Source organism: Salmo salar, chromosome 03 (assembly GCF_965601325.2).
Source record: "Salmo salar chromosome 03, fSalSal1, whole genome shotgun sequence".
In the NCBI taxonomy this organism is placed as follows: Eukaryota; Metazoa; Chordata; class Actinopteri; order Salmoniformes; family Salmonidae; genus Salmo; species Salmo salar.
The window spans coordinates 15,494,191-15,520,574 of record NC_138293.1 but is presented as its reverse complement, the minus strand read 5'-3'; the positions used below and the strand labels follow the sequence as shown (position 1 = coordinate 15,520,574).

The following is a 26,384-nucleotide window of genomic DNA, read 5'->3' as shown; positions in this document are numbered from 1 at the left end:
AATGTTCTCTGTGTTGGAGAGGTTCAGTCCCTTTAGAAGAATTTAAATAGCTGCCTTATCAAGAAGGACCTGGCCAATGATCTGGTTGACCAGACAGATGAAGGAGTCATGTAGAGTCCCAGATGCTGCAGTGTTGATGCTGCTTATCTCACTCACATCTTTTTCCACATGTATTCTACATTTCTATTTCATGTGTATGGGTTCATCCATCCATTCACCCATATAACTACATGTCACATTGACTTATATAAATATCAAGACACACATCCACATATACACATACACCATACACATACACATACACGCACGCACGCACACACACACACACACACACACACACACACACACACACACACACACACACACACACACACACACACACGCCTATGGTATGTGAATCTCTTGATTTGATCATTTCCCCACCCGGCCTTAGCAACAGGAATACAAGACATCCTATTGGCTTTACTAGAACCAATGTTTGTGGCCTATTCGCTATATTTCTTGTCATTCAACAGCAGAAGGAAGCTGAGAGGAGAATTCCGTGGATGCGGAAAACAACAAGGGTAAAAGGGTTGGTAGAATCTAGCCCGTGTGCGCAGCGCCGAAGGATGCTTATTGAAAAAGCATTGCTATCTGTCATTACTATGGTCATTTTAAAATTGCAATTGGCACACCTTCCTAGTGTGCATTACTTCGATTTAAAGCCTTATTCCATTTGTTTGATTAGTAAGATGTAAACCATCTCTAGATAAAGCCAATTATCAACTTCTCCATCTTGCAGATTGCTTTTGAATTATACTAATATTGCAACCAATGCAACAGATTTTTCAGCTGCAGTTAATTATAAACAACCTATTGACTATCGTCTTATGGCAGAGGAGCATCATATTCCTCATCACCCTTAATCATCATCAGTAAGGTAAGAATTTCGTTTAAAAATAGGCATACGCACCAGTAAACGTTATTACTATATGTTGTTTCAAATTGATACCATATCTGAAACAGTGTATTTTATGTTTCATAATGGGAATTCAGATAAATAGATGTCAATCATGATGCATTAATGCGCAACACACCAACTCAATATTGATTTGTGTTGTATGTTGTTGGTATATACTGTATCTTGCTCATGGTCCTCTTACCATATATATATAGGCTACTGTAGTGGCTATTTGGCAAATGGTTAAATATTTCATAATAGTTTTGAACAAATTATTAAAACAATTATTATCGTATGCTCAATTGTCTTACCTGAATTTGACTGCGCTCTGTGGTACATTATATGTTTATAGGTAGTACAAACATAACTAGTTATAAATTGTACATTTGCATTTCTTTACAGACTTGATACATTATTGTAATCGTAGATTCAGTGGTCCTCCAAACCAGGTATTTTGAATACTGTACCTATGCATCAGAATGTATTAGGCTACTGGAGGCCTAGTGTGTGGGTGGAAAACTAGAGCACATAGCGTACCAAATGTGTGTTAAACATGACGCTTGAATAATCAACCTAATTCTGCAATGCAGATCAAATAGTAAAATGGCTGAGTAACATGGGTGAGAGAATTTAGAGGCAGTCCACTTGGAAACTCATTTAATTTACATTTTAGTCATTTAGCAGACGCTCTTATGCAGAGCGATTTACAGTAGTGAGTGCATACATTTTCGTATTTTTTTGTTACAGTTCTGGGCCCCTACGGGAATCGAACCCACAACCCTAGCATTGCAAGCGCCATGCTCGAGAATTCATATTCAAATCTCACTTTAATTTTCGACCTTAATACGTGGGATTAAATGTCAGGGAACGTTGAGTCGAATGGTCCTTTGCATTTTAGGTCGTTTTCACGCATAGTTTTGAGCTATAGTTCAAATCAGAGTTCGACTATTGTTATTATCGTTTTAATTTTTAATCATTTGGTCCGGTTGGTTTCAAATTGCCAAATGTAAACGAACTACAATTCCTAAACAAAACCACGTGTCCCTGCAAGTCATTTGTTTATTAGACAAAAATGCTCACGTTAAAACCGTTTGGGATTATCATGAAGCATCACTTGTCCCAATCTTCATATTACTGTCGCTTTGGGCTGACGGGAGGAAACAGCACTGCGACGTGAATTCAGTAGCCTATATCCTTGGTAGAGCCCCGGTATCCCCTAATCTTCATCGGATGCGCTCTTAAATGCGCTGCTACTCACCGAACGTTTCAGAGATCTCAGGTTATGATGCTGCGTGTATTTCATCAAATGCTCGCAGTCAAACAAACAATAACAATAATACTTTCCTTTGTACGGACTGCGTTCTCACCAGCAGCGAACCGCACCACGTCACGAATTGAATCAGACCGAGACTCCCCTTTTTTAGCGAACCACGGTGCGTTGTTTAGTGCGCTACGGTGTGCGGATAGAGTATTCACAGGAGTGTAGTGCAAGTCTCTTCGCAGTTTATCAATCATCACCTCATCCCCTGGGGGGAAGTCCACCTCCAACATACTTTCTGTTCAGTCTTATATCATGCCTGATACATCAGATGATATAATAACCTCAATATGATGTTATTATATAAGGGAGCTGCAGTATATGCCTATATGTCATGGCTTTCACAGTGCTAATACACATATTATCCACTATCCTGAACCCTAAGCTTAATGTAATGATTTAGAGGTCATCATGTTAAATAAATACACATTTAGATGTGTCTATTGAATGTTGTGATGGTAGCAGATGTTCATATGATTAATGACTGACTCACTGCTTGTAGCAGCTCACCATATTGACCCACCAAGGAAAGGTAGTCACACATTTCACTTGGCTCCTAGATGAAACAGGATAGTACAGGATGCATCAACCTTCACAACACTCTCGATAAATTCCCTCTGTCTTTCTCACTCTATTTCTCTCTCCTTCCTTCTTTCTCGCACCCTCTCCGTCCCTGCTTCCCTCTCCTTACCCACATTCCCTCTCCTTCACACTCTCTTTCTCATCTCACTCACTCTCTCCATCCCTCTCCCCCTCAGCCAAACATTGATCCCTGTGTGCCACTTCAATACATTAATGAACTCCCCTGTGTGTGTGGAGGCAGGGATAGAGTGAGCAATAAGCTGCACCTCATGCAGAGGTGTCATTTACCGGGGTCAATGGCCCCTCCTCTCTCCCCATGACCTGCTTCCTGATGTCCCATCTGTATATTCAACCGAACATCATTAACTTGCCTTCGCCAAACCTGCACTCTCAAAATCGTTACGCTAAACAAAACTTGTTTTTGGCATAAGAAGCCTCTCATTTCCCAGTGCACCTCATTTTCTTAATAAACTTCGCTAGGTCAGCGTCAGCGATTAGCATACACATCTGGGTCGGGAATTGGAATGTACGTACACAGCAGTTTCATCTGCTGCTATTCAGCATTTTAATGGCAAGCATTACACAGATGGACTTTTCAATTACATGTAATAGTAAAGCGATAGAACAATGAGACTTAGTCTGTTTAAAATGCACCAGCGAGTATTAATAATGTCGACACATCTCCCCCTATTGTGAATAAATCATGTATAAAGCTAGAATATGAATCCGGGGTTGAAGGTGATTAAAGGTGGGTAGTGAGTGAGAGAAGGGTGAACTTGAGTCATATCACCCTTCCCCTCAGAGCTCTGCCATTATTATTGTGTGTGTGTGTGTGCGTGCGCGTGTGTGTGGCTTGACATTTATATAAGTCAATGGTGTGACCTTGGTGTGAATAACAGGAGCGAAATATAAATGTTGATTAAAGCCAGTGTGTCAGGTCAGCTTTTATAGGAAGGGTTTCCACAAACTCATAATTAGAAAAGCCTCCCTGTTGTGTAGGCAACACTTTTCTGAGAATTGAAAATGGCTGTGGTAGTTTTCCCCAGACCTCACTGACTGTAGCTATGAGCAGGATTTAATAATATCGGTGAACGTTATTGACTGGAAGTGTAACTCAAATCAAATGTCTTGCATGGCCGGGATCATCATTTGTAAGCATAAATAGATCATAAACTCCAGCTTTACATAAGATAATTGAACGATAGACCAACAGTTACTGTACATAGGAAACAATGAAGTCTGGATCCAAGTTCCAACACATATTGTAGATATGCCACTTCCGTTCTGCTTCCCGTTGATAGTCTATGTGTCTATATTTGAACAGTGTGATATAAAATACTCCAATACCCGACTGCCAAAAACCTCTTGAGCCATTATTGGACATAACTGTCTTCGGAAAGACCATTGTCTGCTGGTGTACTGAAAACCAAACCCCATTGGCACATGGAATACATACAGTCAGTGAGCAGTTGGCATGAACCCAGCTGTGCCATTGCTAACATTCTATTTATACCCTAGGGTCCAGGGGCCATTTTGGAAGAGCCTTGTCTATTCTTAGTTTGTGTCTAGGTCATTATGTGAATTGATTCTGCTTCTCCACACTGAGACGAAGTGGGTATTGTTTTTACTGTTATCTATGGACTGACGTTGAACCCAGTGTGAAACTGGTACTTTTTAAATTGAAAGCTTAATGATTGAGAAACCCTAGGGTGTTTATCATGGAGCAAATGTCATGTGCAAACAACTGTCGTTTTCTGTGTGGTGAATTGTTGTGGTGAGAGCCAGGGGGAACTTTTAGCTCAAAGATCTTTGTTGACAGTTGATCTTTGTTGTCTGTTAAGCCTACCAGATCCTTCCTATTATGTGTTTTGACCAGTGGAGGTTGCTGAGGGGAGGACGGCTCATAATAATGGCTTGAACGGAGCAAATGGAATGGCATCAAACACATGGAAACCATGTTTGATGTATTTGATACCATTCCACTCATTCCGTTCCAGCCATTACCACGAGCCCATTCTCCCCAATTGAGGTGACACCAGCCTCCTGTGATTACCTCATGTTCTTACCACAGTACCTACTCCCTATCCGTTTGAAAATGTCAAATTTTTCAATGAAAAGATAGCTCGTTGGCATTTCTCATGGATGTGTCTCTGCAGGCAGGCACCATGCTGACCAGCATTACAGACGGGATCCTGTGCTGTCTGACTGGGAAGGCTGCCAGCCTGGTGATGCCCGTCGACTCCTCTGAGCCAGCTGACACCTTCGAGTTTGTAGAAGTGAAGCCTGGGAGAGTCCTCAGGGTTCGCCACATCATGCCCGAGCGCCGGGCGTCAGTAGTGACGGAGGAGGACCAAGTAAAGGAGCCAGAGCAAGAGAAGGGCAGTGGAAACAGCAACAACAGTAGCAGTGTGCACTGCAAGCGCAAGATCACTGTCTACCGCAACGGCCAGCTAGTCATTGAGAACCTTGGTGACGTGCTGCACTCGGAGATCGTCCAGTGCCAGGATGGAGACCTGGAGCCCTGCAGCACCGTGGAGGTGGAACTAGCCGACTATAAGGAAGTACCCACATCTCCTGAACCCAAACCCGCGCCTCCCCTGTCCATGGTCGGGGAGCAGAAACCCGCGCCCCCGCCTCGCCGGCGCCGCCGAAAGCCCAAGCGCATGGTGATGATTGACTCGGAGAGGGAGATCTCCAGCTGCAAGGGGACGCACTCGGACGTGGCGCTCTTTTTCGTGCACGGGGTCGGCGGCTCGCTGGACATCTGGGGCAGCCAGCTGGACTTCTTCTCGCGGCTAGGGTATGAGGTCATCGCACCTGACTTGGCAGGCCACGGGGCCAGCACGGCCCCCCACATCGCGGCGGCCTACACCTTCTACGCCCTGGCCGAAGACATGCGTGCCATCTTCAAGAAATACGCCCGTAAACGCAACATCCTCATTGGGCACTCCTATGGGTCAGTATGCTTGCTTCTCTGTTAAAAATGAATGGTCAATTGATTACCAAGTATCATCTTATGTCTTAGGTCAATTAACAGATGGAATATCATGATAGTAAATGAATAACAGTATTTGAACATGCCTTGAAACACATAATAAACTGGTGCTGACAATGACTGATGAAGAAGAACCAATCAAAGAGCAGCATTATGATGATGTCACAATTAAGGGACCAATTAGAGAGCAGGGTTATGACGATGTCATGATTAAGGGACCAATCAAAGAACAGGGTTATGACGATGTCACGATGAAGGGACGAATCAGAGGGAAGGGTTATTACAATGTGATGATGATGGAACCAATTAGACAGCAGGTTCCCAATAGATTGTTTTTACACGTTTGATTATATCCCTTTCAGGGTATCGTTCTGTACCTTCCTGGCCCATGAGTATCCAGACCAGGTTCACAAGGTAGTGATGATCAATGGAGGGGGGCCCACAGCTCTGGAGCCCAGCCTGTGTTCCATCTTCCAGCTGCCTCCCTGTGTGCTGCACTGCCTGTCTCCCTGCCTGGCCTGGAGCTTTCTCAAGTAAGGAAATCATCTCATCTATTTGTAGACAAAACAATATTGAAGTGCAGACAAATCAACAACACATTGCCAGACAAAACACCATTTGTAGACAAAATGACAACACATCGCTTTACAAATAGAACAACAACCTATTGCTGTAGACAAAAGAAAACCAAGATACTCTTCATACAGAAAGTATACTGTAGTGTACAGTGTCAATGCTTAGCTACTACTGCGTACAAAGAGTAAGAGGAATTTACTGTAACACATAATTTCGAATGTCAAGTAATACTGATGGCTATGAGTCTTTCCAACATGTTCAGGGCTGGGTTTGCCCATCAGGGAGCCAAAGAGAAGCAGCTGCTGAAGCAGGGCAATGCCTTCAACGTGAATCCGTTTGTGCTGCGTGCCATGATGAGCGGGCAGTACTGGCCCGAGGGGGATGAGGTGTACCACGCTGAGCTAACCGTGCCCATCCTGTTGGTGCATGGCATGTACGACAAGTTTGTGCCCATTGATGAGGACCAACGCATGGCCGAGGTAAGGAGACACACATTTATGAATACCAATCCATGTCAATTGAGTTAGGAAGCTCTACTACCCATATATAAAATATACATTATATCAATTCAATTTGAAGTTGTTATGAAAGAAGAATTAAATAAAATTATGATATGAATTATGAACAGTCCCTATATCAAGCCCATCATATTCAATGACTAGTATCGTATTGTAAAAAATTATATATCTTGACTGTAACTATTATCCTTTTAATTTCAGATCCTTCTGTTTGCTTTTCTGAAAGTCATCGAGGAGGGCAGTCACATGGTGATGATGGAGTGCCCTGACACAGTCAACACCCTCCTGCACGAGTTTTTCCTATGGGAGCCTGACATGTCCAAAAAGAACGCCGCCAAGACTGATCCTGACAAGACTGTTATAGTCAATGGTGTTGTCGCCCAGACACCAAAACCGAACAAGCCCATGGACAAATAACCAATAATGAGTCTCATTTTACATGAGCAAACCCAATCCGAGGGCCTGTCTTTGGCAGGTGGCACGTGGTCTTAAGGCTGCTCGCAGGCTGAGAGCTGTTATTAACAGGGCCAGAGTTTGTTGTGGAAGTGGAGGGGAGGCACCTGGTGCTCCAAGCTAGAGTTGACATTTGAATAGGACTGTGGCAAGAAGAATGAAGAAAAGGATGGAAAGAAGAGGAATCTGACAGAGATGCGTGTTTCTCTTTCCCCTTTGACAGCTGTCTGTGCTTCATCATGTGGTGTATGTAATCAGACAGACCTCGGGTCCAGAGGATGTTATTAAAACACAATATCCATTTGTAATTCTCTCGAGTACCAAACTTGGTTGGTGAGTGGACCATTGTGAACCAAAGCGAGGAAGGCATGACCATTAAATGGTGTGTGGATCGCGTTGCTACCTATCATCCATTATCTTGTGAGTAATAATATATCCTGACAAAATGATGATCTTATAAAACTGGGTTCATATTATGGATTCACTTCAAAGGGGAAAATAATTCACTTGGAAAACTGTGAAACTATCCAGACAATACGGCACGTAGCCTAGTGGTTAGAGGGTTGGGCCAGTAACCGAAAGGTTGCTAGATCAAATCCCCGAACTGAGAAGATAAAAATATGTCCTTCTGCCCCTGAACAAGGCAGTTAGCCCACTGTTCCTAGGCCGTCATTGAAAATAAGAATGTGTTCTTAACTGACTTGCCTAGTTTAATAAATGTTTTCCAAAAAATGACAATTATAAAATACAAGTCAATGAGTGACTGTTGTGTATTATGGGAGTAAGAGTTCTCATGCCACATTGCGATCCAGTTTGCATGAGGTCATCACCGTAATCATCCCCTACTAAGCAGGTTATAGACTAAAGTGTTGACTGGATGGAAGTGGTGGATGGATTGGTAATTGTTATGGCAACAAGTTACTACAAGACATACACCACACATCTAAACAAATGGGCCATACAAGTTCAGCAACCTCATAAAATATAATCAAGCCAAAGTAAAGCTGTTACAACATATCCTTAAGCAAACTAAATATCTGTCAGTTGCAGTCAGTATCAACACATTCATCTATACCCAACATGGAGCATTTTGCCTCAAGAACATTTTGCGGTGTTGTCTGATATTATGCATTTAGAAACCTATGCTTACTGTGTGACGTTATGAATTATCTAACCTAACTGGACTATTTGAAGTTGCTGCATGAATAGGCTTTTAAGATATTAGAGATCTTTCTTGTCAATATACTTTGACAGTTGAGAAATCCAAAAACCTTCTCTGTCCTCTGAGAGTATAATCTAAGCGGCATTATGGACAGAGGAGAAATTGGACCAAAGCTTTGGTGATAGGCAATCCAAATAATGTAAGAGTAGTCCATAACAATTATTTTAAAATACTGATGCTAGTTATTCAGCTAACAATAGGGCAACTCATTTTGCCTCTGAATTTGATGTAACACCATTAAGAATGATGTCGTTCTTCTGTCTACCAGATAGTATAGCAAAGCATTGTCCTCCACTACCCTCCAGTCAATCTGTTTGTGCTTGCAATGTCAATGGTCGTCCATGATAATAAGCTAAAGGACATACGTTTTCAGGTGCTCATTTGTGAACGTTTTCTTGTCTCATAATGAGAGTGTGTGATTTGATCTGTGATTAAGAAGTAGGAAGCACAGTAACACATCTATCTGGTTCAATCTCTCTGACTGTTAACATGCTTTATCCACATATGCATTATTCTGAGAAAGGATGAGAGATGATTATGCAATTTCAAAGGAGATGAGCAATGAACAGTACAGAAAGATAATGCATAAGTAATGGAAACAAGTAGGTTGAGGAACAAATTAGTTTGACCTAGCTGTTGAAAAGAAGATGTATTCATGTAGACTGTCTAAAATACCATGAAGTGCTGCTGATCCACTCTGCTTAGGCACTGTATAGATTGTTCCGACAGCTATATGGATTGCAGGGCGCACATTTGCTTCCTCCGCTAAATGTCTAAAAAACCAGTCTGTCCTATCCAGTGCGCTATCATTTGTGGTTCAAAATGTGTAAATGTCATTAATGCATTTATTCCTAGACATCAGAACTCATGCACTGCCTGAATGTAGGTGCATATACAGTTCTGATATATGGACATGTTCAGTTGAGTGTATGAATGTGCCTTTCCTGGCATGAAATAAAACAAATGTTTACATTATATGGTCGTTTTTGTTCTTCTGTGAATTAATGACTGAATGAATGAAAATGAATGTGTGAATTAATGAATTAGGACCATTTTGTTGTGACAGACAAAAGTAGCAATGGCTTTGAGTGTACATTACTGGCTCTGAAGCCTGGGGGGGGGGGGGGGGGGGGGGGGGGGGGGCACCCACCCCTGTTAGGCTTGTGATTCTATCTTATATCATAACATTTTTGACTATGGCGGGCTCAGTGTTTATTATTTTGCCCCATCATATAGACTAAAGGAGATGTCCTTGTCCATCATAAGAAACAAGCCTTTTCACCTCTGTCGTTAAAACTGAAGACATATTTATCAAATAACTCTCTGTAATTATTATTACGCGATTAACCTGATTAATCATGTAACTGTAATTAACTGGGAAGTCGGGGCACCAAGAAATATATTCAGATTACAAAGTTATAATTTTCCTAATATAACTTGCAAATATTTTGATATCTGATCAATTAGTCTTCGAATTAATGATTTATTATTTACCTCACGCCAGTCTCATTCCAAACGTCGTAAATTGTTGGTTATCTGCACGAACCCAGTCTTCACTATGAGTCATCCATACATCAATTGTCTTAAAATCATTTATTTACTAACTAGGTAATTCACAGAAATGCATAACAAACAGTAGATATCGTTACAAAGAAATGATAGAGGAATGTGCCCTAGTGGGCTAAACCGGCATGGCGGCTTGTTAGACAAAAGGGGAGTGGGGGGGTCAACTGAGAAGGCACTACAGAGTTGATAATTATAACAATTGAAATGCTAATCCTTTGCACATGAACGCTCACTCATTTGGGAATACTTGCAATCAATATATATATTTACGCTCAGTGTGTCTTCGGGATCTCTGTTGAAAAGTTAGTTTCTGTTGGAGAGTCTGTCCGCCCTCTCTCTCTCTGTCGTGGTTAGAATGGATAGTTCAGAGTGACATTCATTCATGTCGTTATAGAATAGCTGTTTTCGGCGTTTGTCGGTCTTCACGTTCAATGATACCGAATTCCTAGCTGCAGACTAGTAATTAACATCAAAGACTTGTTCTTATTCTATAGGTATCGATAGTCTAAGAGTTTAACCATGTGGTATGGTTAAAAGTTCAGCAAGATGTAAGCTGGTCTCCAACCTTTAGCCATCTCGTAATTGAGGTAAGCTCGGTCTGGTGATAGAAAACCAAGGTGGGGGTTTTATTCGGAAGAGCAGAAAAAGGCTGTCTCATGACGCCAGGTCCTGTCTGTGTCCCTAGGGGCGTGCCAAGGACTTAGTTAAGACTCCAAAGGGAATTGGAGTTTCCTTCATTAAACAGTCCAAAATCACATTACACAATTTCACAAACAGTTTCATCCTTATTCATTCATTTTATACAACCTTTTAGATGTAAGTCTCATAGCTGAGGCTATTGTATAAACATGATTATGGTAATTTGGCGGTATTGTCTCTCATGAGTTTCACAAAATTGGACCAAATGGACCATTTCATAGCTGGATTCTTCACCTATCATTTATACCTTCTCCAGAACCTGAATATCGTTCGGTTCTCCAGTTCTGTGAGGTGGAAGAACTCCTTTGTTCTCTCTATACTGGGGCCATGAGGAGAGGGTCTCCTCGTAGGAATTTACGACCGCTCTTACAGAGCCTGGTGTCAGAAGTATAGAGGTCGGGGGATGGTGCTCGCAGTGTCCAAAGAGGGCAACGTCATGACACCTCCTCACAGAAAGATGCCACCAAATCAAATCATATCAAGTCAAATTTTATTTGCGCCGAATACAACCGTAACCAACAATGCAGTTTTAAGAAAATAGAATTAAGACAATAGTTACTAAATAAACTTAAGCAAAAAAAATAACGAGGCTACATATAGGGGGTAACAGTGCCGAGTCAATGTGTGGAGGTACAGGTTAGTCAAGGTAATTGAGGTCATTTGTACATGTACACTACCGGTCAAAAGTTTTAGAACAACCTACTCATTCAAGGGTTTTTCTTTATTTGTATTATTATTTTCTACATTGTAGAATAATAGTGAAGACATCAAAACTATGAAATAACACATATGGAATCATGTAGTAACCAAAAAAGTGTTAAACAAATCAAAATAAATTTGAGATTTTTCAAATAGCCACCCTTTACCTTGATGACAGCTTGGCATTCTCTCAACCAGTTTCACCTAGAATGCTTTTCTAACAGTCTTGAAGGAGTTCCCACATATACTGAGCACTTGTTGGCTGCTTTTCCTTCACTCTGCGGTCCGACTCATCCCAAACCATCTCAATTTGGTTGAGGTCGGGGGAATGTGGAGGCCAGGTCATCTGATGCAGCACTCCATCATTCTCCTTCTTGGTAAAATTGCCATTACACAGCCTGGAGGTGTGTTGGGTCATTGTCCTGTTGAAAAACAAATGATAGTCCCACTAAGTGCAAACCAGATGGGATGGTGTATCACTGCAGAATGCTGTGGTAGCCATGCTGGTTAAGTGTGCCTTGAATTCTAAATAAATCACAGACAGTGTAAGCAACAAAGCACCTCCACACCATAACACCTCCTCCTCCATGCTTTACGTTGGGAAAGACACATGCGGAGATCATCCGTTCATCCACACAGCATCTCACAAAGACACGGCGGTTAGAACCAAAACTCTCCAATTTGGACTCCAGACCAAAGGACAAATTTCCACCGGTCTAATTTCCATTGCTCGTTTCCATTGCTTGGCACAAGCATGTCTCTTCTTCTTATTGGTGTCCTTTAGTAGTGGTTTCTTTGCAGGAATTCGACCATGAAGGCCTGATTCACACAGTTCCCTCTGAACAGTTGATGTTGAGATGTGTCTGTTACTTGAACTCTGTGAAGCATTTATTTGGGCTGCCTTTTCTGAGGCTGGTAACTCTAATGAACTTATCCTCCGCAGCAGAGGTAACTCTGGGTCTTCCATTCCTGTGGCGGTCCTCATGAGAGCCAGTTTCATCATTGCGCTTGACGTTTTTTGCGATTGCACTTAGAGAATATTTCAAAGTTCTTGACATTTTCCGTATTGACTGACCTTCATGTCTTAAAGTAATGATGAACTGTCATTTCTCTTTGCTTATTTGAGCTGTTCTTGCTGTAACAGTGTAGGTTCCGTCCCTCTCTTCGCCCCAACCTGGGCTCGAACCAGGGACCCTTGCACACATCAACAACTGACACCCCACGAAGCATCGTTACCCATCGCGCCACAAAAGCCGCGGCCCTTGCAACACAAGGGGCAACCCTACTTCAAGTCTCAGAGCGAGTGACGTCACCGATTGAAACGCTATTAGCGCACACCACCGCTAACTAACTAGCCATTTCACATCGGTTACATTGCCATAATATGGACTTGGTATTTTACCAAATAGGGCTATCTTCTGTATAGCCTCACTACCTTGTCACAACACAACTGATTAGCTCAAACGCATTAAGAAGGAATGAAATTCCACAAATTAACTTTTAACAAGGCACACCTGTTAACTGAAATGCATTCCTCATGAAGCTGGTTGAGAGAATGCCAATAGTGAGCAAAGCTGTCATCAAGGCAAAGGGTGGCTATTTGAAGAATCTCAAATATGAAATATATTTTGATTTGTTTAATTATTCTACAATGTAGAAAACAGTAAAAAATTAAGAAAAACCCTTGAATGAGTAGGTAGGGGTAAAGTGACTATACATAGATAAACAACGAGTAGCAGCAGAGTAAAATAATGCAAATGTATAATAATTATGTAAATAATGCAAATAGTCCCGGTGCCCATTTAATTAATTGTTCAGCAGTCTTATGGCTTGGGGTAGAAGCTGTTAAGGAGCCTTTTGGACCTAGACTTGGTGCTCCGGTACCGCTTGCCGTGTGGTAGCAGAGAGCACAGTCTATGAGTTGGGTGACTGGAGTCTTTGACAATTTTTTGGGCATTCCTCTGACACCGCCTACTATAGAAGTCCTGGATGACAGGAAGCTTGGTCCCAGTGATTTACTGGGCCATACGCACCACCCTCTGTAGCGCCTTATGGTCGGATGCCAAGCAGTTGCCATACCAGGCGGTGATGCAACTGGTCAGGATGCTCTCGGTGGTGCATCTGTAGAACTTTTTGAGAATCTGGGGACCCATGCATGCCAAATCTTTTCAGTCTCCTGAGAATAGGTGTTGTCGTGAATAGGTGTTGTTGTGTCCTCTTCACGACGGTCTTGGTGTGTTTGGACCATAGTTTGTTGGTGATGTGGACACCAAGGAACTTGAAGCTCTCGATCCACTCCACTACAGCCCCGTCAATGTGAATGGGGGCATGTTCGGCCTTCCTTTTCCTGTAGTCCACGTTCAGCTCCTTTGTTCTGCTCACGTTGAGGGAGAGGTTGTTTTCCTGGCATCACACTGCCAGGTCTCTGACCTCCTCCCTGTAGGCTGTCTCATCATTGTCTATGATCATGCATCAACCAACGATAATCTAGTTTTAACCAAGTGTCTCTTACAGTGCCTTCAGAAAGTATTCACACCCCTTGACTTTTTCCACATTTTGTTGTGTTACACCAGCATTTCAAATAGATACAATTGAGATTTTTTTGTCACTGGCCAACACACAATACCCCATAATGTCAAAGTGGAATTATGTTTTTATGTTTAGAAATTCATTAAAAATGAAAAGCTGAAATGTCTTGAGTCATTAAGTATTCATCCCCTTTGTTATGGCAAGCCTAAATAAATTCAGGAATAAAAATGTGCATAATCATAATAAGTTGCATCGACTTACTCTGTGTGCAATAGTGTTTAACATGATTTTTGAATGAGTACCTCATCTCTGTACCCCACAAATACAGATAATTGTAAGGTCACTCAGTTGAGCATTCAATTTCAAACGCAGATTCAACCACAAAGACCAGGGAGGTTTTCTAATGCCTCGCAAAGGCCACCTTCTGTATTGGTAGATTGGTACAAATAAAAAAAGCAGACACTGAATATCCCTTTGAGCATGGTGAAGTTATTAATTCCACTTTGGAATGTTTGTCACGGTTGTTGTAGGAATGAGCGGACCAAAGTGCAGCATGTGTGTCGTTCCACATTTTATTTATACTGTGAACCTATGCAATACATAAATAAACTGAATGACAAAAAACAACAAACCATGACGCAAAGGTGAAACATACACAACTCAAAATCAATCTCCCACAAACCCAGGTGGGAAAAAACCCTACTTAAGTATGATCTCCAATTAGAGACAATGAGGACCAGCTGCCTCTAATTGGAGATCATCCCAAAAAACAACAACATAGAAATACAAAACTAGAACATGAACATAGAAATACAAAACATAAAAAAACACCCCGTCACGCCCTGACCTACTCTACCATAGAAAATAACATCTTACTATGGTCAGGATGTGACAGTACACCCCCCCCAAAGGTTCGGACTCCAACCGCACCTAAACAAAAACAGGTTTGGGGTGTATCTCCCGCTCCGCCCGCTGATCCCTTTGCTTCTGTGTCACCGGACCGTGGATCATCGCCGGAGGTTCCGGGCTGCAGGTCGCCGCCGGAGACTCCGGGCTGGAGGCCGTTGCCGGAAGCTCCGGACTGGGAACTGTCGCCGGAAGCTCCGGACTGGGAACTGTCGCCGGAAGCTCCGGACTGGGAATGCGCACTGGAGGCCTGATGCGTGGGGCTGGCATAGGTGGCGCCAGACTGGTAACACGCACCTCAGGGCGAGTGCGGGGAGCAGGAACAGGACACCCCGGACTGGAGGCCTGATGCGTGGGGCTGGCATAGGCGGCGCCAGACTGGTAACACGCACCTCAGGGCAAGTGCGGGGAGCAGGAACAGGGCGTACCAGACTATATAGACTCACTGGAGGCCGGGTACGTGGGGCAGGCACAGGATATACTGGACCATGAAGGCGCACTGGAGATCTCGAGCGTAGAGATGGCACAACCCGTCCTGGCTGGATGCTTACTTTCGCCCGGCAAACATGGGGCGCGGGCACAGATCGCACCAGGCTGTGAATGCGCACTGGCGACACAGTGCGCATCACCGCATAACACAGTGCTTGCTTCTTCACTCGCTCCCCATGGTAAGCACGGGGAGTTGGCTCAGGTCTCCACCTTGACTCTGCCAATCTCCCCGTGTGCCCCCCCCAAAAAACAAAAAATACATATTTTCCCTTTGTCATTATGGGGTATTGTGTGTAGATTGGTGAGAAAAAAATCTATTTAAACCATTTTTAATTCAGGCTGTAACACAACAAAATGTGGAATAAGTCAAGGATGTATAAATACTTTCTGAAGGCACTGTGTATATTTTTTTGTGGTATAATCTAATTTATTTGGACAAAAGGGATACAGCTAATTCAACTTAGCTTCCTTTTCCGCTGAAAACCGGTTGTGGGAACTCCACTCAGGTATTTATTTCTACGCCTGCTACGTTAGGTTAGATATTGCACGTCTAGTGGAATAGGGTGCTGTTTATTAAATGATTTATTTCTTCATAAGTAATGTAGTCCTTATTTGTATATACACTGAGTGTACAAAACATTAGGAACACTTTCACCCCCTTTTGCCCTCAGAACAGCCTCAATTAGTTGGGGCATGGACTCTATAAGCTGTCGAAAGGTGACTATGTTAACTCCAATGCCTCCCACAGTCATGTCAAGTTGGCTGGATGTCCTTTGGGTGGTGGACCATTCTTGATACACATGGGAAACTGTTGAGCGTGAAAAACTCAGCAGCTTTGCAGTTCTTGACACACTCAAACCGGTGCACCTGGCCCCTACTACCATACCTCGTTCAAAGGCACTTCAATCTTTTGACATGCCCATTCACCCAATGAATGGCCCACACACAATCCATGTCTCAAAGCATACAAATCCTTCTTTAACCTGTCTCCTCCCCTTCATCTACACTAATTGAAGTGACATCAATAAGGGATCATACCTTTCACCTGGATTTACCATTTCATGGAAAGAGCAGGTGTTCCTAATGTTTTGTAAACTCAGTGTGTGTGTGTATATATATACTGCTCAAGAAAATAAAGGGAACACTTAAACAACACATCCTAGATCTGAATGAAAGAAATAATCTTATTAAATACTTTTTTCTTTACATAGTTGAATGTGCTGACAACAAAATCTCACAAAAATAATCAATGGAAATGCAATTTATCAACCCATGGAGGTCTGGATTTGGAGTCACACTCAAAATTAAAGTGGAAAACCACACTACAGGCTGATCCAACTTTGATGTAATGTCCTTAAAACAAGTCAAAATGAGGCTCAGTAGTGTGTGTGGCCTCCACGTGCCTGTATGACCTCCCTACAACGCCTGGGCATGCTCCTGATGAGGTGGCGGATGGTCTCCTGAGGGATCTCCTCCCAGACCTGGACTAAAGCATCCGCCAACTCCTGGACAGTCTGTGGTGCAACGTGGCGTTGGTGAATGGAGCGAGACATGATGTTCCAGATGTGCTCAATTGGATTCATGTCTGGGGAATGGGCGGGCCAGTCCAGAGCATCAATGCCTTCCTCTTGCAGGAACTGCTGACACCCTCCAGCCACATGAGGTCTAGCATTGTCTTGCATTAGGAGGAACCCAGGGCCAACCGCACCAGCATATGGTCTCACAAGGGGTCTGAGGATCTCATCTCGGTACCTAATGGCAGTCAGACTACCTCTGGCGAGCACATGGAGGGCTGTGCGGCCCCCCAAAGAAATGCCACCCCACACCATGACGGACCCACCGCCAAACCGGTCATGCTGGAGGATGTTACAGGCAGCAGAACGTTCTCCACGGTGTCTCCAGACTCTGTCACGTCTGTCACATGTGCTCAGTGTGAACCTGCTTTCATCTGTGAAGAGCACAGGGCGCCAGTGGCGAATTTTCCAATCTTGGTGTTCTCTGGCAAATGCCAAACGTCCTGCACGGTGTTGGGCTGTAAGCACAACCCCCACCTGTGGACGTCGAGCCCTCATACCACCCTCATGGAGTCTGTTTCTGACCGTTTGAGCAGACACATGCACATTTGTGGCCTGCTGGAGGTCATTTTGCAGGGCTCTGGCAGTGCTTCTCCTGCCCCTCCTTGCACAAAGGCGGAGGTAGCGGTCCTGCTGCTGGGTAGTTGCCCTCCTACGGCCTCCTCCACGTCTCCTGATGTACTGGCCTGTCTCCTGGTAGCGCCTCCATGCTCTGGACACTACGCTGACAGACTCAGCAAACCTTCTTGCCACAGCTCGCATTGATGTGCCATCCTGGATGAGCTGCACAACCTGAGCCACTTGTGTGGGTTGTAGACTCCGTCTCATGCTACCACTAGAGTGAAAGCACCGCCAGCATTCAAAAGTGACCAAAACATCAGCCAGGAAGCATCGGAACTGAGAAGTGGTCTGTGGTCCCCACCTGCAGAACCACTCCTTTATTGGGGGTGTCTTGCTAATTGCCTATAATTTCCACCTGTTGTCTATTCCATTTGCACAACAGCATGTGAAATTTATTGTCAATCAGTGTTGCTTCCTAAGTGGACAGTTTGATTTCACAGAAGTGTGATTGACTTGGAGTTACATTGTGTTGTTTAAGTGTTCCCTTTATTTTTTTGAGCAGTATATATATATATATATATATATATATATATATATATATATATATATATATATATATATATATATATTTTATTATTTTTTATTTAAATTTTTTTATTTTTTTTTAAATACATTTGTATAATTATTTTATGAAATAGTGGTACATAGGTGTAGGGCTAGGTGGTGGGGCCCCTTTACATTTTCAAAATACAAAATATCACGTGCTCGACTTCACACTCCCGCACAGTAGGTGGCGACATGCACAAAACAAACGTGCGAACGCCATGATACCAAAGAAGAAAGTGCACGTCGTCAAAATCATTCATTGATTGGCTACGTCTGATCCTGTGCACTAGTAGTAATGGAGAACAAATCCTCTTCGGGGTAAAATCGGAATTAAGTGCTGTCGATATCAAGTCACCAACTGCGCAAGATTTATCAGTGTTGGTATGGGATCTTGTTTTAAAGGTGTAATTTTACACCATATTTGGATTGTTTATCATGAATACGTCGTTGACAATGGCTAGCTAGTAGCAATAATAAGATGGCTTGCTAGCTAGCTGTCATGTAACTAGCTAGCTATCCATGAATCATGCAGACATTAATTTAACTAAATACCTAGCTAGTTATTTTTTATCATACATTCTCATTCCTTATGGACGTGTTATTATTTAGCTTGCTTATGTTATGGCACGCATAACATTCGGCTACAACATTTGCTAATTACAAGTTGATAGTTGCAGTACTTATCTGAGGTAGTTAGCTAACTAGCTACACTTCAGGGTAGGCCGGACAAACTTTAAATAGATGCTACTCTTGACCAATCAGGTTGCTGCTTTTCTTTTTGTCGAAGGCGTGTCACACGTTCACAGCAGAAAGTCATCTTCGACCGAACTGTTTCATCGTCTTGTTTACAAAGCTACTCTTATCTTATTTACAATCGACCAACACTTTGTAAACACGCTGTAGCCATAACAGTGAGGTGTCACTGGGTGTGTCCAAATAAACCTGTCACGCTGTCCAGTCATGAACCAACATGACTGAACAACCCCTCCCACCTCACAGATGTCCGTTGTATTAGCTTCCTAACACATCACTGTCTATTGTTGAAACCTGTTTAATTCTGATCTGCAGGGCTTTCTATTTAGTATGTCTTCTGATTCGGGGTCCCAGACTCCTGGCTCCAAGGGGATCATGACCTTTCACCCCACTGCTGAGGAGTTCCAGAACTTCAGCCGCTACATTGCCTACATGGAGTACCAGGGAGCACACCAAGCCGGCCTGGCTAAAGTGAGCATTGACACAAACCCTTCTGCCATGTGAAGATTATTTTCTGATTTCTATTACCAGGCCTCCAGTTAGGCAAAGCTGCAATGCACAGAAATACACACATTGTGAATATTTTTTTTAATACAAATGACCCAAGTTTTTGTGAGTGAAATACTTTACAGTAACTGATACTAAAACGGACTGTTTTTACAGGTCGTGCCACCAAAGGATTGGAAGCCCAGGAAGTCCTATGACGATATAGATGATCTGGTGATCCCGGCTCCCATCCAGCAGGTAATGACGGGCCAGTCAGGCCTGTTCACCCAGTACAACATCCAGAAGAAGCCCATGACCGTCCGAGAATTCCGTAAGACGGCCAACAGTGACAAGTGAGTCTGACTGCACCAAAACTGGAACAGCTATAACAAAGTTTCATAACATATTACACAGTCTATGAATGAGCTATACTGTATGTTTCCTCTTGTATGAAGAATTTGTTGACTTGGTCTGCGATTGGGGAAAAGTCACTCCGTACATGCTATTTGTCTAAGGAAATGATACAGCGAACAAAGTTAATAACATGATTTAAAACAGAGGGTTTGTATGATTAGCTTTGTTAGTAATTCATGTGTTTCTCAAGATCTCCTGGGATTTTGAAAGGCTCTGGCTCACAGGCACTGATTTGAAAAGTTTATAGTTTCTAGTCAGCCGTACTGATCGACCCTGTAACCCCCCCATCATAGGTTCTGCAGTCCTCGCTACGCCAACTTTGAGGAGCTGGAGAGGAAGTACTGGAAGAAGGTGACCAATAACCCGCCCATCTACGGTGCAGATGTGAACGGAACACTTTACGACCCTGTGAGTCATTACGAATCCCCCACAGGGGTGTTTTTTTACTATTCTATGGTGTTTACAATGTTAACATGTTGTTCCTGGTTATAAGGATGCTGGCTGGTGAGAGTGATGTATTTTGTGGTTGTGTAGACAAAGGTTATGTAAATTACTTGTACGTGTTTCTCTCAGAATCATGTGTTACACCCACAATTTAAATTCACAACCAGTCTAGAAGGATGCAGTGGTTATGTTTCACTACAGTGGTTTTGTTTCACTACAGTGGTTATGTTTCACTACAGTGGTTTTGTTTCACTACAGTGGTTTTGTTTCACTACAGTGGTTTTGTTTCACTACAGTGGTTATGTTTCACTACAGTGGTTTTGTTTCACTACAGTGGTTTTGTTTCACTACAGTGGTTTTGTTTCACTACAGTGGTTATGTTTCACTACAGTGGTTATGTTTCACTACAGTGGTTTTGTTTCACTACAGTGGTTATGTTTCACTACAGTGGTTTTGTTTCACTACAGTGGTTTTGTTTCACTACAGTGGTTTTGTTTCACTACAGTGGTTATGTTTCACTACAGTGGTTATGTTTCACTACAGTGGTTATGTTTCACTACAGTGGTTTTGTTTCACTACAGTGGTTATGTTTCACTACAGTGGTTTTGTTTCACTACAGTGGTTATGTTTCACTACAGTGGTTATGTTTCACTACAGTGGTTTTGTTTCACTACAGTGGTTTTGTTTCACTACAGTGGTTATGTTTCACTACAGTGGTTTTGTTTCACTACAGTGGTTTTGTTTCACTACAGTGGTTATGTTTCACTACAGTGGTTATGTTTCACTACAGTGGTTTTGTTTCACTACAGTGGTTTTGTTTCACTACAGTGGTTTTGTTTCACTACAGTGGTTTTGTTTCACTACAGTGGTTATGTTTCACTACAGTGGTTATGTTTCACTACAGTGGTTTTGTTTCACTACAGTGGTTATGTTTCACTACAGTGGTTTTGTTTCACTACAGTGGTTATGTTTCACTACAGTGGTTATGTTTCACTACAGTGGTTATGTTTCACTACAGTGGTTATGTTTCACTACAGTGGTTATGTTTCACTACAGTGGTTTTGTTTCACTACAGTGGTTTTGTTTCACTACAGTGGTTATGTTTCACTACAGTGGTTATGTTTCACTACAGTGGTTATGTTTCACTACAGTGGTTATGTTTCACTACAGTGGTTATGTTTCACTACAGTGGTTTTGTTTCACTACAGTGGTTTTGTTTCACTACAGTGGTTATGTTTCACTACAGTGGTTTTGTTTCACTACAGTGGTTATGTTTCACTACAGTGGTTATGTTTCACTACAGTGGTTATGTTTCACTACAGTGGTTATGTTTCACTACAGTGGTTTTGTTTCACTACAGTGGTTATGTTTCACTACAGTGGTTATGTTTCACTACAGTGGTTATGTTTCACTACAGTGGTTATGTTTCACTACAGTGGTTATGTTTCACTACAGTGGTTATGTTTCACTACAGCGCTGAAGAAGATAATGATCTCCAGCAACAATAGTTACATTATTCTGTCGTTCTCTCCAGGATGTGACTGATTGGAACATCGGCAAACTGAATACCATCCTGGACACGGTGGAGCATGCGAATGGCATCACCATCGAGGGGGTGAACACACCCTACCTGTACTTTGGCATGTGGAAGACCACTTTCGCCTGGCACACTGAAGACATGGATCTCTACAGTATCAACTACCTCCACTTTGGAGCGCCCAAGTCCTGGTAAGTAGCTACACTATTAGTCACATACCGGTAGTAGATGTATTGGTAGTTGTGTGTGTATAAGAGCCAAGTTTTTAAGCATCAACATGCTGATGATGGTTATGTAAGTGTAGTTTGAGGACTCGTTGTTACGATTGAAAACAACACTCGCCAAGTAATAGAAATGGCAACAATTTGAACGTCAGCGTTATAACAGAAGATAATTGATTGATGTTCTGATACCCTCACAGGTACTGTGTTCCTCCAGAGCAGGGGAAAAAAATGGAACGCTTGGCTCAAGGTGAGAGGGATGATAATGTGTGTGACACATGTTTTTGCCTAATTAGAAAACAACTGTTTTTTAACTAGTTTTAATCCAACACACTGTTTCCTTTTAGGATTTTTTCCTGGTAGCCACCAAAATTGCGAAGCCTTCCTGAGGCACAAGATGACCCTCATCTCACCCTCCATATTAAGGAAATATGGAATTCCATTTGAGAAGGTAAGCTCTCATGAATAGTGATGATTTTCTACTTTTTTTTAACTGCGTTTATTGTATACTGACCTAAGACCACGTAGGATTTTATAAACGTATGTTGATCACTTGTATAAAGCCCTATACAGTGTACAGTATATCATTGTTTTTTCCTGTCCGTGTTTCAGATCACTCAGGAGCCCGGTGAGTTCATGGTGACATTTCCCTATAGTTACCACGCCGGATTCAACCATGGCTTCAACTGTGCCGAGTCCACCAACTTTGCCACCGAAAGGTGGATTGAGTATGGAAAGCAAGCCATGCTGGTAAGGAAGAGTTACATTTTCTTTAAGTGCTCCTCGTTTAAACCATGTACATTAGGGATGTTAATCGGTTAGCTGCCGAAAGCATGACGGGTCAAATGTATTTATTGGTCTATAGGTTCATTTGCATAATTTAGTCGAATGAATTTGGCGAGTGTGTATTTTTCATTAGTCATCATGTATCTTATCACACGCACAGCGTACAGAGCCTAGTTTGAGGAGAGGAATATCCTGTCAGACAGAATGAGAGCAGCTCCTCAGGAAGCTGCTACTGGAGTGAAACAGGCTTTTAGAAGGCCAGTCATTGCGCAACAAATAACAATTTTTAAATGCAATCACATGTTAACTGTTTTGATGAACACAATTAAAAAGAGCTACACTACCAGTGAAAAGTTTTAGAACACCTACTCATTCAAGGGTTTTCCTTTATTTTTACTATTTTCTACATTGTAGAATAATAGTGAAGACATCAACACTATGAAATAACACACATGGACTCATGTAGTAACCAAAAAAGTGTTCAACAAATCCAAATATATTTATATTTGATTCTTCAAATAGCCACCCTTTGCCTTGATGACAGCTTTGCACACTCTCGGCATTCTCTCAACCAGCTTCACCTGGAATGCTGAGCACTTGTTGGCTGCTTTTAGTTCACTCTGCGGTCCAACTCGTCCCAAACCATCTCAATTTGGTTGAGGTCGGGGGATTGTGGAGGACAGGTCATCTGATGCAGCACTCCATCACTCTCCTTCTTGGTAAAATGCCCTTACACAGCCTGGAGGTGTGTTGGGTCATTGTCCTGTTGAAAAACAAATGTATTCCCACTAAGCGCAAACCAGATGGGATGGCATATCGCTTTGGTAGCCATGCTGGTTAAGTGTGCTTTGAATTGTAAATAAATCACAGACAGTGTCACCAGCAAAGCACACCCACACCATAACACCTCCTCCTCCATGCTTTACGGTGGGAAATACACATGCGGAGATCATCTGTTCACCCACACCGCATCTCTCAAAGACACGGCGGTTGGAACCAAAAATCTCAAATTTGGACTCCAGACCAAAGGAGAAATTTCCACCAGTCTAATGTCCATTGCTCGTGTTTCTTGGCCCAAGCAAGTCTCTTCTTCTTATTGGTGTTGATGTTGAGATGTGTCTGTTACTTGAACTCTGAAGCATTTATTCGGCTGCCTTTTCTGAGGCTGGTAACTCTAATGAACTTATCCTCTGCAGCAGAGGTAACTCTGGGTCTTCCTTTCCTGTGGCGGAATGAGAGTCAGTTTCATCATAGCGCTTGATGGTTTTTGTGACTGCACTTGAAGAAACTTTCAATATTCTTGAAATGTTCCATATTGACTGATCTTCATGTCTTAATTAAAGTAATGATGGACTGTTGTTTCTCTTTGCTTATTTGAGCTGTTCTTGCCATGATATGGACTTGGTCTTTTACCAAATAGGGCTATTTTCTGTATACCCCCTTGTCACAACACAACTGATTGGCTCAAAAACATTAAGAAGGAAAGAAATTCCATAAATGTATCACCTGTTAATGAACACCTGTTAATTGAAATGCATTCCAGGTGACTACCCCTCATGAAGCTGGTTGAGAGTGTGCAAAGCTGTCAAGGCAAAGGGTGGCTAGTTGAAGAATCTGAAATATCAAATGTATTTTGATTTGTTTAACACATTTTTGATTACTACATGATTCCATATGTGTTATTTCATAATGTTGATGTCTTCACTATTATCCTACGATGTAGATAAATAGCAAAAATAAAGAAAAACCCTTAAATGAGTAGGTGTTCTAAAACTTTTGACTGGTAGTGTGTTTTATTTCCTAATCTTTACTCGTAATCAAAGTGCACATCTAATTCGCCATTCAAGTGCGTAGGCTATAGTCAACAGTAGGCAGGGTATCAACACGTAACACTGCTTTACAATGTGAGCTTGAGGCAGCAGTATAATTGTTTGAAACCTAAACGTTTTACTTTACTTCAAATAATGAGGCATGTCTTACCTTGCTTCAAAGTAGCCTAGCCAAATCCAACCATAGAAACGTAGAGGCAATTATTTTATGCAGACTTCCTCATGCTAATAACCATAGTTTCTCTCCTGTTCTATTGGTTTTCATATCTACATTATTTCGTTGTCCAGAAGCCAAAGGAACAATCCTAGTCATATTGGTAACCCATTCTAGTTGTTGCTGTTAGATTCCCCTGCTTTCTAACAGAGATTTTCATCTCCGTCACATATAGAACAGATCCCACTAGGTGTTTTAGAACAGTGTTTTCCCGCAAATTTCAATTTACCAAATGTTTTATTAGCTGCTTCATTACAGCAGTTGCATGTTCAATATAAAGGCTATTAGCCCTTTGACTGTAAAATGATGGGCTTGCTATTGTTGCATGTGTCCATTTTAAGATCTTAATGAAAAATGTCTTCCTTGTATGCATGTGTAATATTTTCTGTTGGTCACATCATTTTACTGTTTGGGGAAAAATATAACCATTGTTGACCAGTTAATGGGGGTTGGTTAGTCTGCAGAAAGAGGGAAACTGGGAAAAGACTATACTTAGTATTAATAACAATCTCGTATGACTCTCTATTAGACTGACCTTGGTTTATTTACCTCTGGGAGCATTAGTACATCCCTAGAACTTGTTCTCCCTACCTCTTGTACCTCTTGTCTCCAGTGTACGTGCAGGAAGGACATGGTGAAGATCTCCATGGATCTGTTTGTGAAGAACTACCAGCCGGACCGCTACGAGCAGTGGCTCGCGGGGCGGGACACAGGCCCCATCGACCACTCACGGCCCACCCCAGAGGCCAAGGAGTTCCTGGGGGAGGAGCAGGGGAAGGACTGCATTTCCAAGGAGCCCTATGGAGCGGAGCTCAACACACAGGTGGAGCGAAAGAGGTCAGAAAATATGTTAATTTTTATGTTGGTAGAGGGTGCTATAGAGCAGATTTAACAGTATATGGATGGAAATTCCCTTTATTTTTTTATATATATTTTTTTAAAATAAATGCTTGACATAAAAAAATTGTTCAACTTGAATGTTTTATGGCTCACCAGCCCAACACCGAGGATAGGGACCAAGAGGCACTGGGTGTGTCTGGATGTACCTGACAAGGTGGTCCCTAAAGATGAAGAAGAAGAGGAGTATGAAAAGAAGGCCAGACTAGGCCTCACCACGCTGGACACGGGAGCAGAGGACTGCACAGATACAGGTACCTTCACTGACAGTAAGGCTGTGACTACCTACCTTATTTTCACTATTTAAAACCTTTAAAATTACATGCAAAATCAGCACAGAGGATGCATGATACATTTGTAAAATTAGGGGGTAACAAAATATCAGACTGACACTTGTGACTGGATTTAAACCTGGAATCCGCATTATGGGAAACAGCGTCAGTGTTTGTGTCCCCAGCACATTTGTTATTGTTTTTGTTTTGTTTATGAAAGGAAAGAGAGGAGCGTCCAGCATCGTAGTAAATACTCTGCTGTTCCATCGCACGTGCAATGATGTCTCCGGGGGAAAAA

At 42.3% G+C, this 26,384-nt stretch overlaps 2 protein-coding genes across 3 annotated transcripts in view; both read left to right on the top strand.

Annotated features, from left to right (window-relative positions):
* Positions 1–520: 520 nt before the first annotated feature.
* Positions 521–9,579, top strand: LOC106598953 (protein ABHD8). The gene is made up of 5 exons (XM_014189985.2): positions 521–919; positions 4,997–5,796; positions 6,198–6,368; positions 6,674–6,890; positions 7,131–9,579. Exons 2-5 carry the CDS (start codon positions 5,006–5,008, stop codon positions 7,344–7,346), a joined length of 1,395 nt encoding a protein of 464 aa, XP_014045460.2. The 5' UTR covers positions 521–919; positions 4,997–5,005; the 3' UTR covers positions 7,347–9,579.
* An 8,884-nt stretch (positions 9,580–18,463) lies between these two features.
* LOC106598949 (lysine-specific demethylase 4A) overlaps positions 18,464–26,384 on the top strand; it is a 34,682-nt gene continuing 26,761 nt past the window's right edge. The window contains exons 1-10 of one of the 2 annotated variants that reach the window (XM_014189982.1): positions 18,464–18,614; positions 19,302–19,457; positions 19,650–19,825; positions 20,180–20,294; positions 21,865–22,058; positions 22,289–22,338; positions 22,436–22,539; positions 22,701–22,838; positions 25,531–25,754; positions 25,914–26,068. In XM_014189982.1, the coding sequence (XP_014045457.1) occupies positions 19,317–19,457; positions 19,650–19,825; positions 20,180–20,294; positions 21,865–22,058; positions 22,289–22,338; positions 22,436–22,539; positions 22,701–22,838; positions 25,531–25,754; positions 25,914–26,068 (1,297 nt within the window). In that variant the 5' untranslated portion in view covers positions 18,464–18,614; positions 19,302–19,316. Of the gene's footprint in view, positions 18,615–19,301; positions 19,458–19,649; positions 19,826–20,179; positions 20,295–21,864; positions 22,059–22,288; positions 22,339–22,435; positions 22,540–22,700; positions 22,839–25,530; positions 25,755–25,913; positions 26,084–26,384 lie in introns of both variants that reach the window. The other variant, XM_014189981.1, reaches the window with a different exon arrangement.

Excerpts from the sequence above, each read along its gene's own strand:
- LOC106598953 (XM_014189985.2), top strand. The coding sequence starts at position 5,006 with ATGCTGACCAGCATTACAGACGGGATCCTGTGCTGTCTGACTGGGAAG. Across the intron at positions 5,797-6,197 it reads CTCATTGGGCACTCCTATGG|GGTATCGTTCTGTACCTTCC; the intron begins GTCAGTATGCTT and ends TATCCCTTTCAG. Across the intron at positions 6,891-7,130 it reads AGGACCAACGCATGGCCGAG|ATCCTTCTGTTTGCTTTTCT; the intron begins GTAAGGAGACAC and ends TTTTAATTTCAG.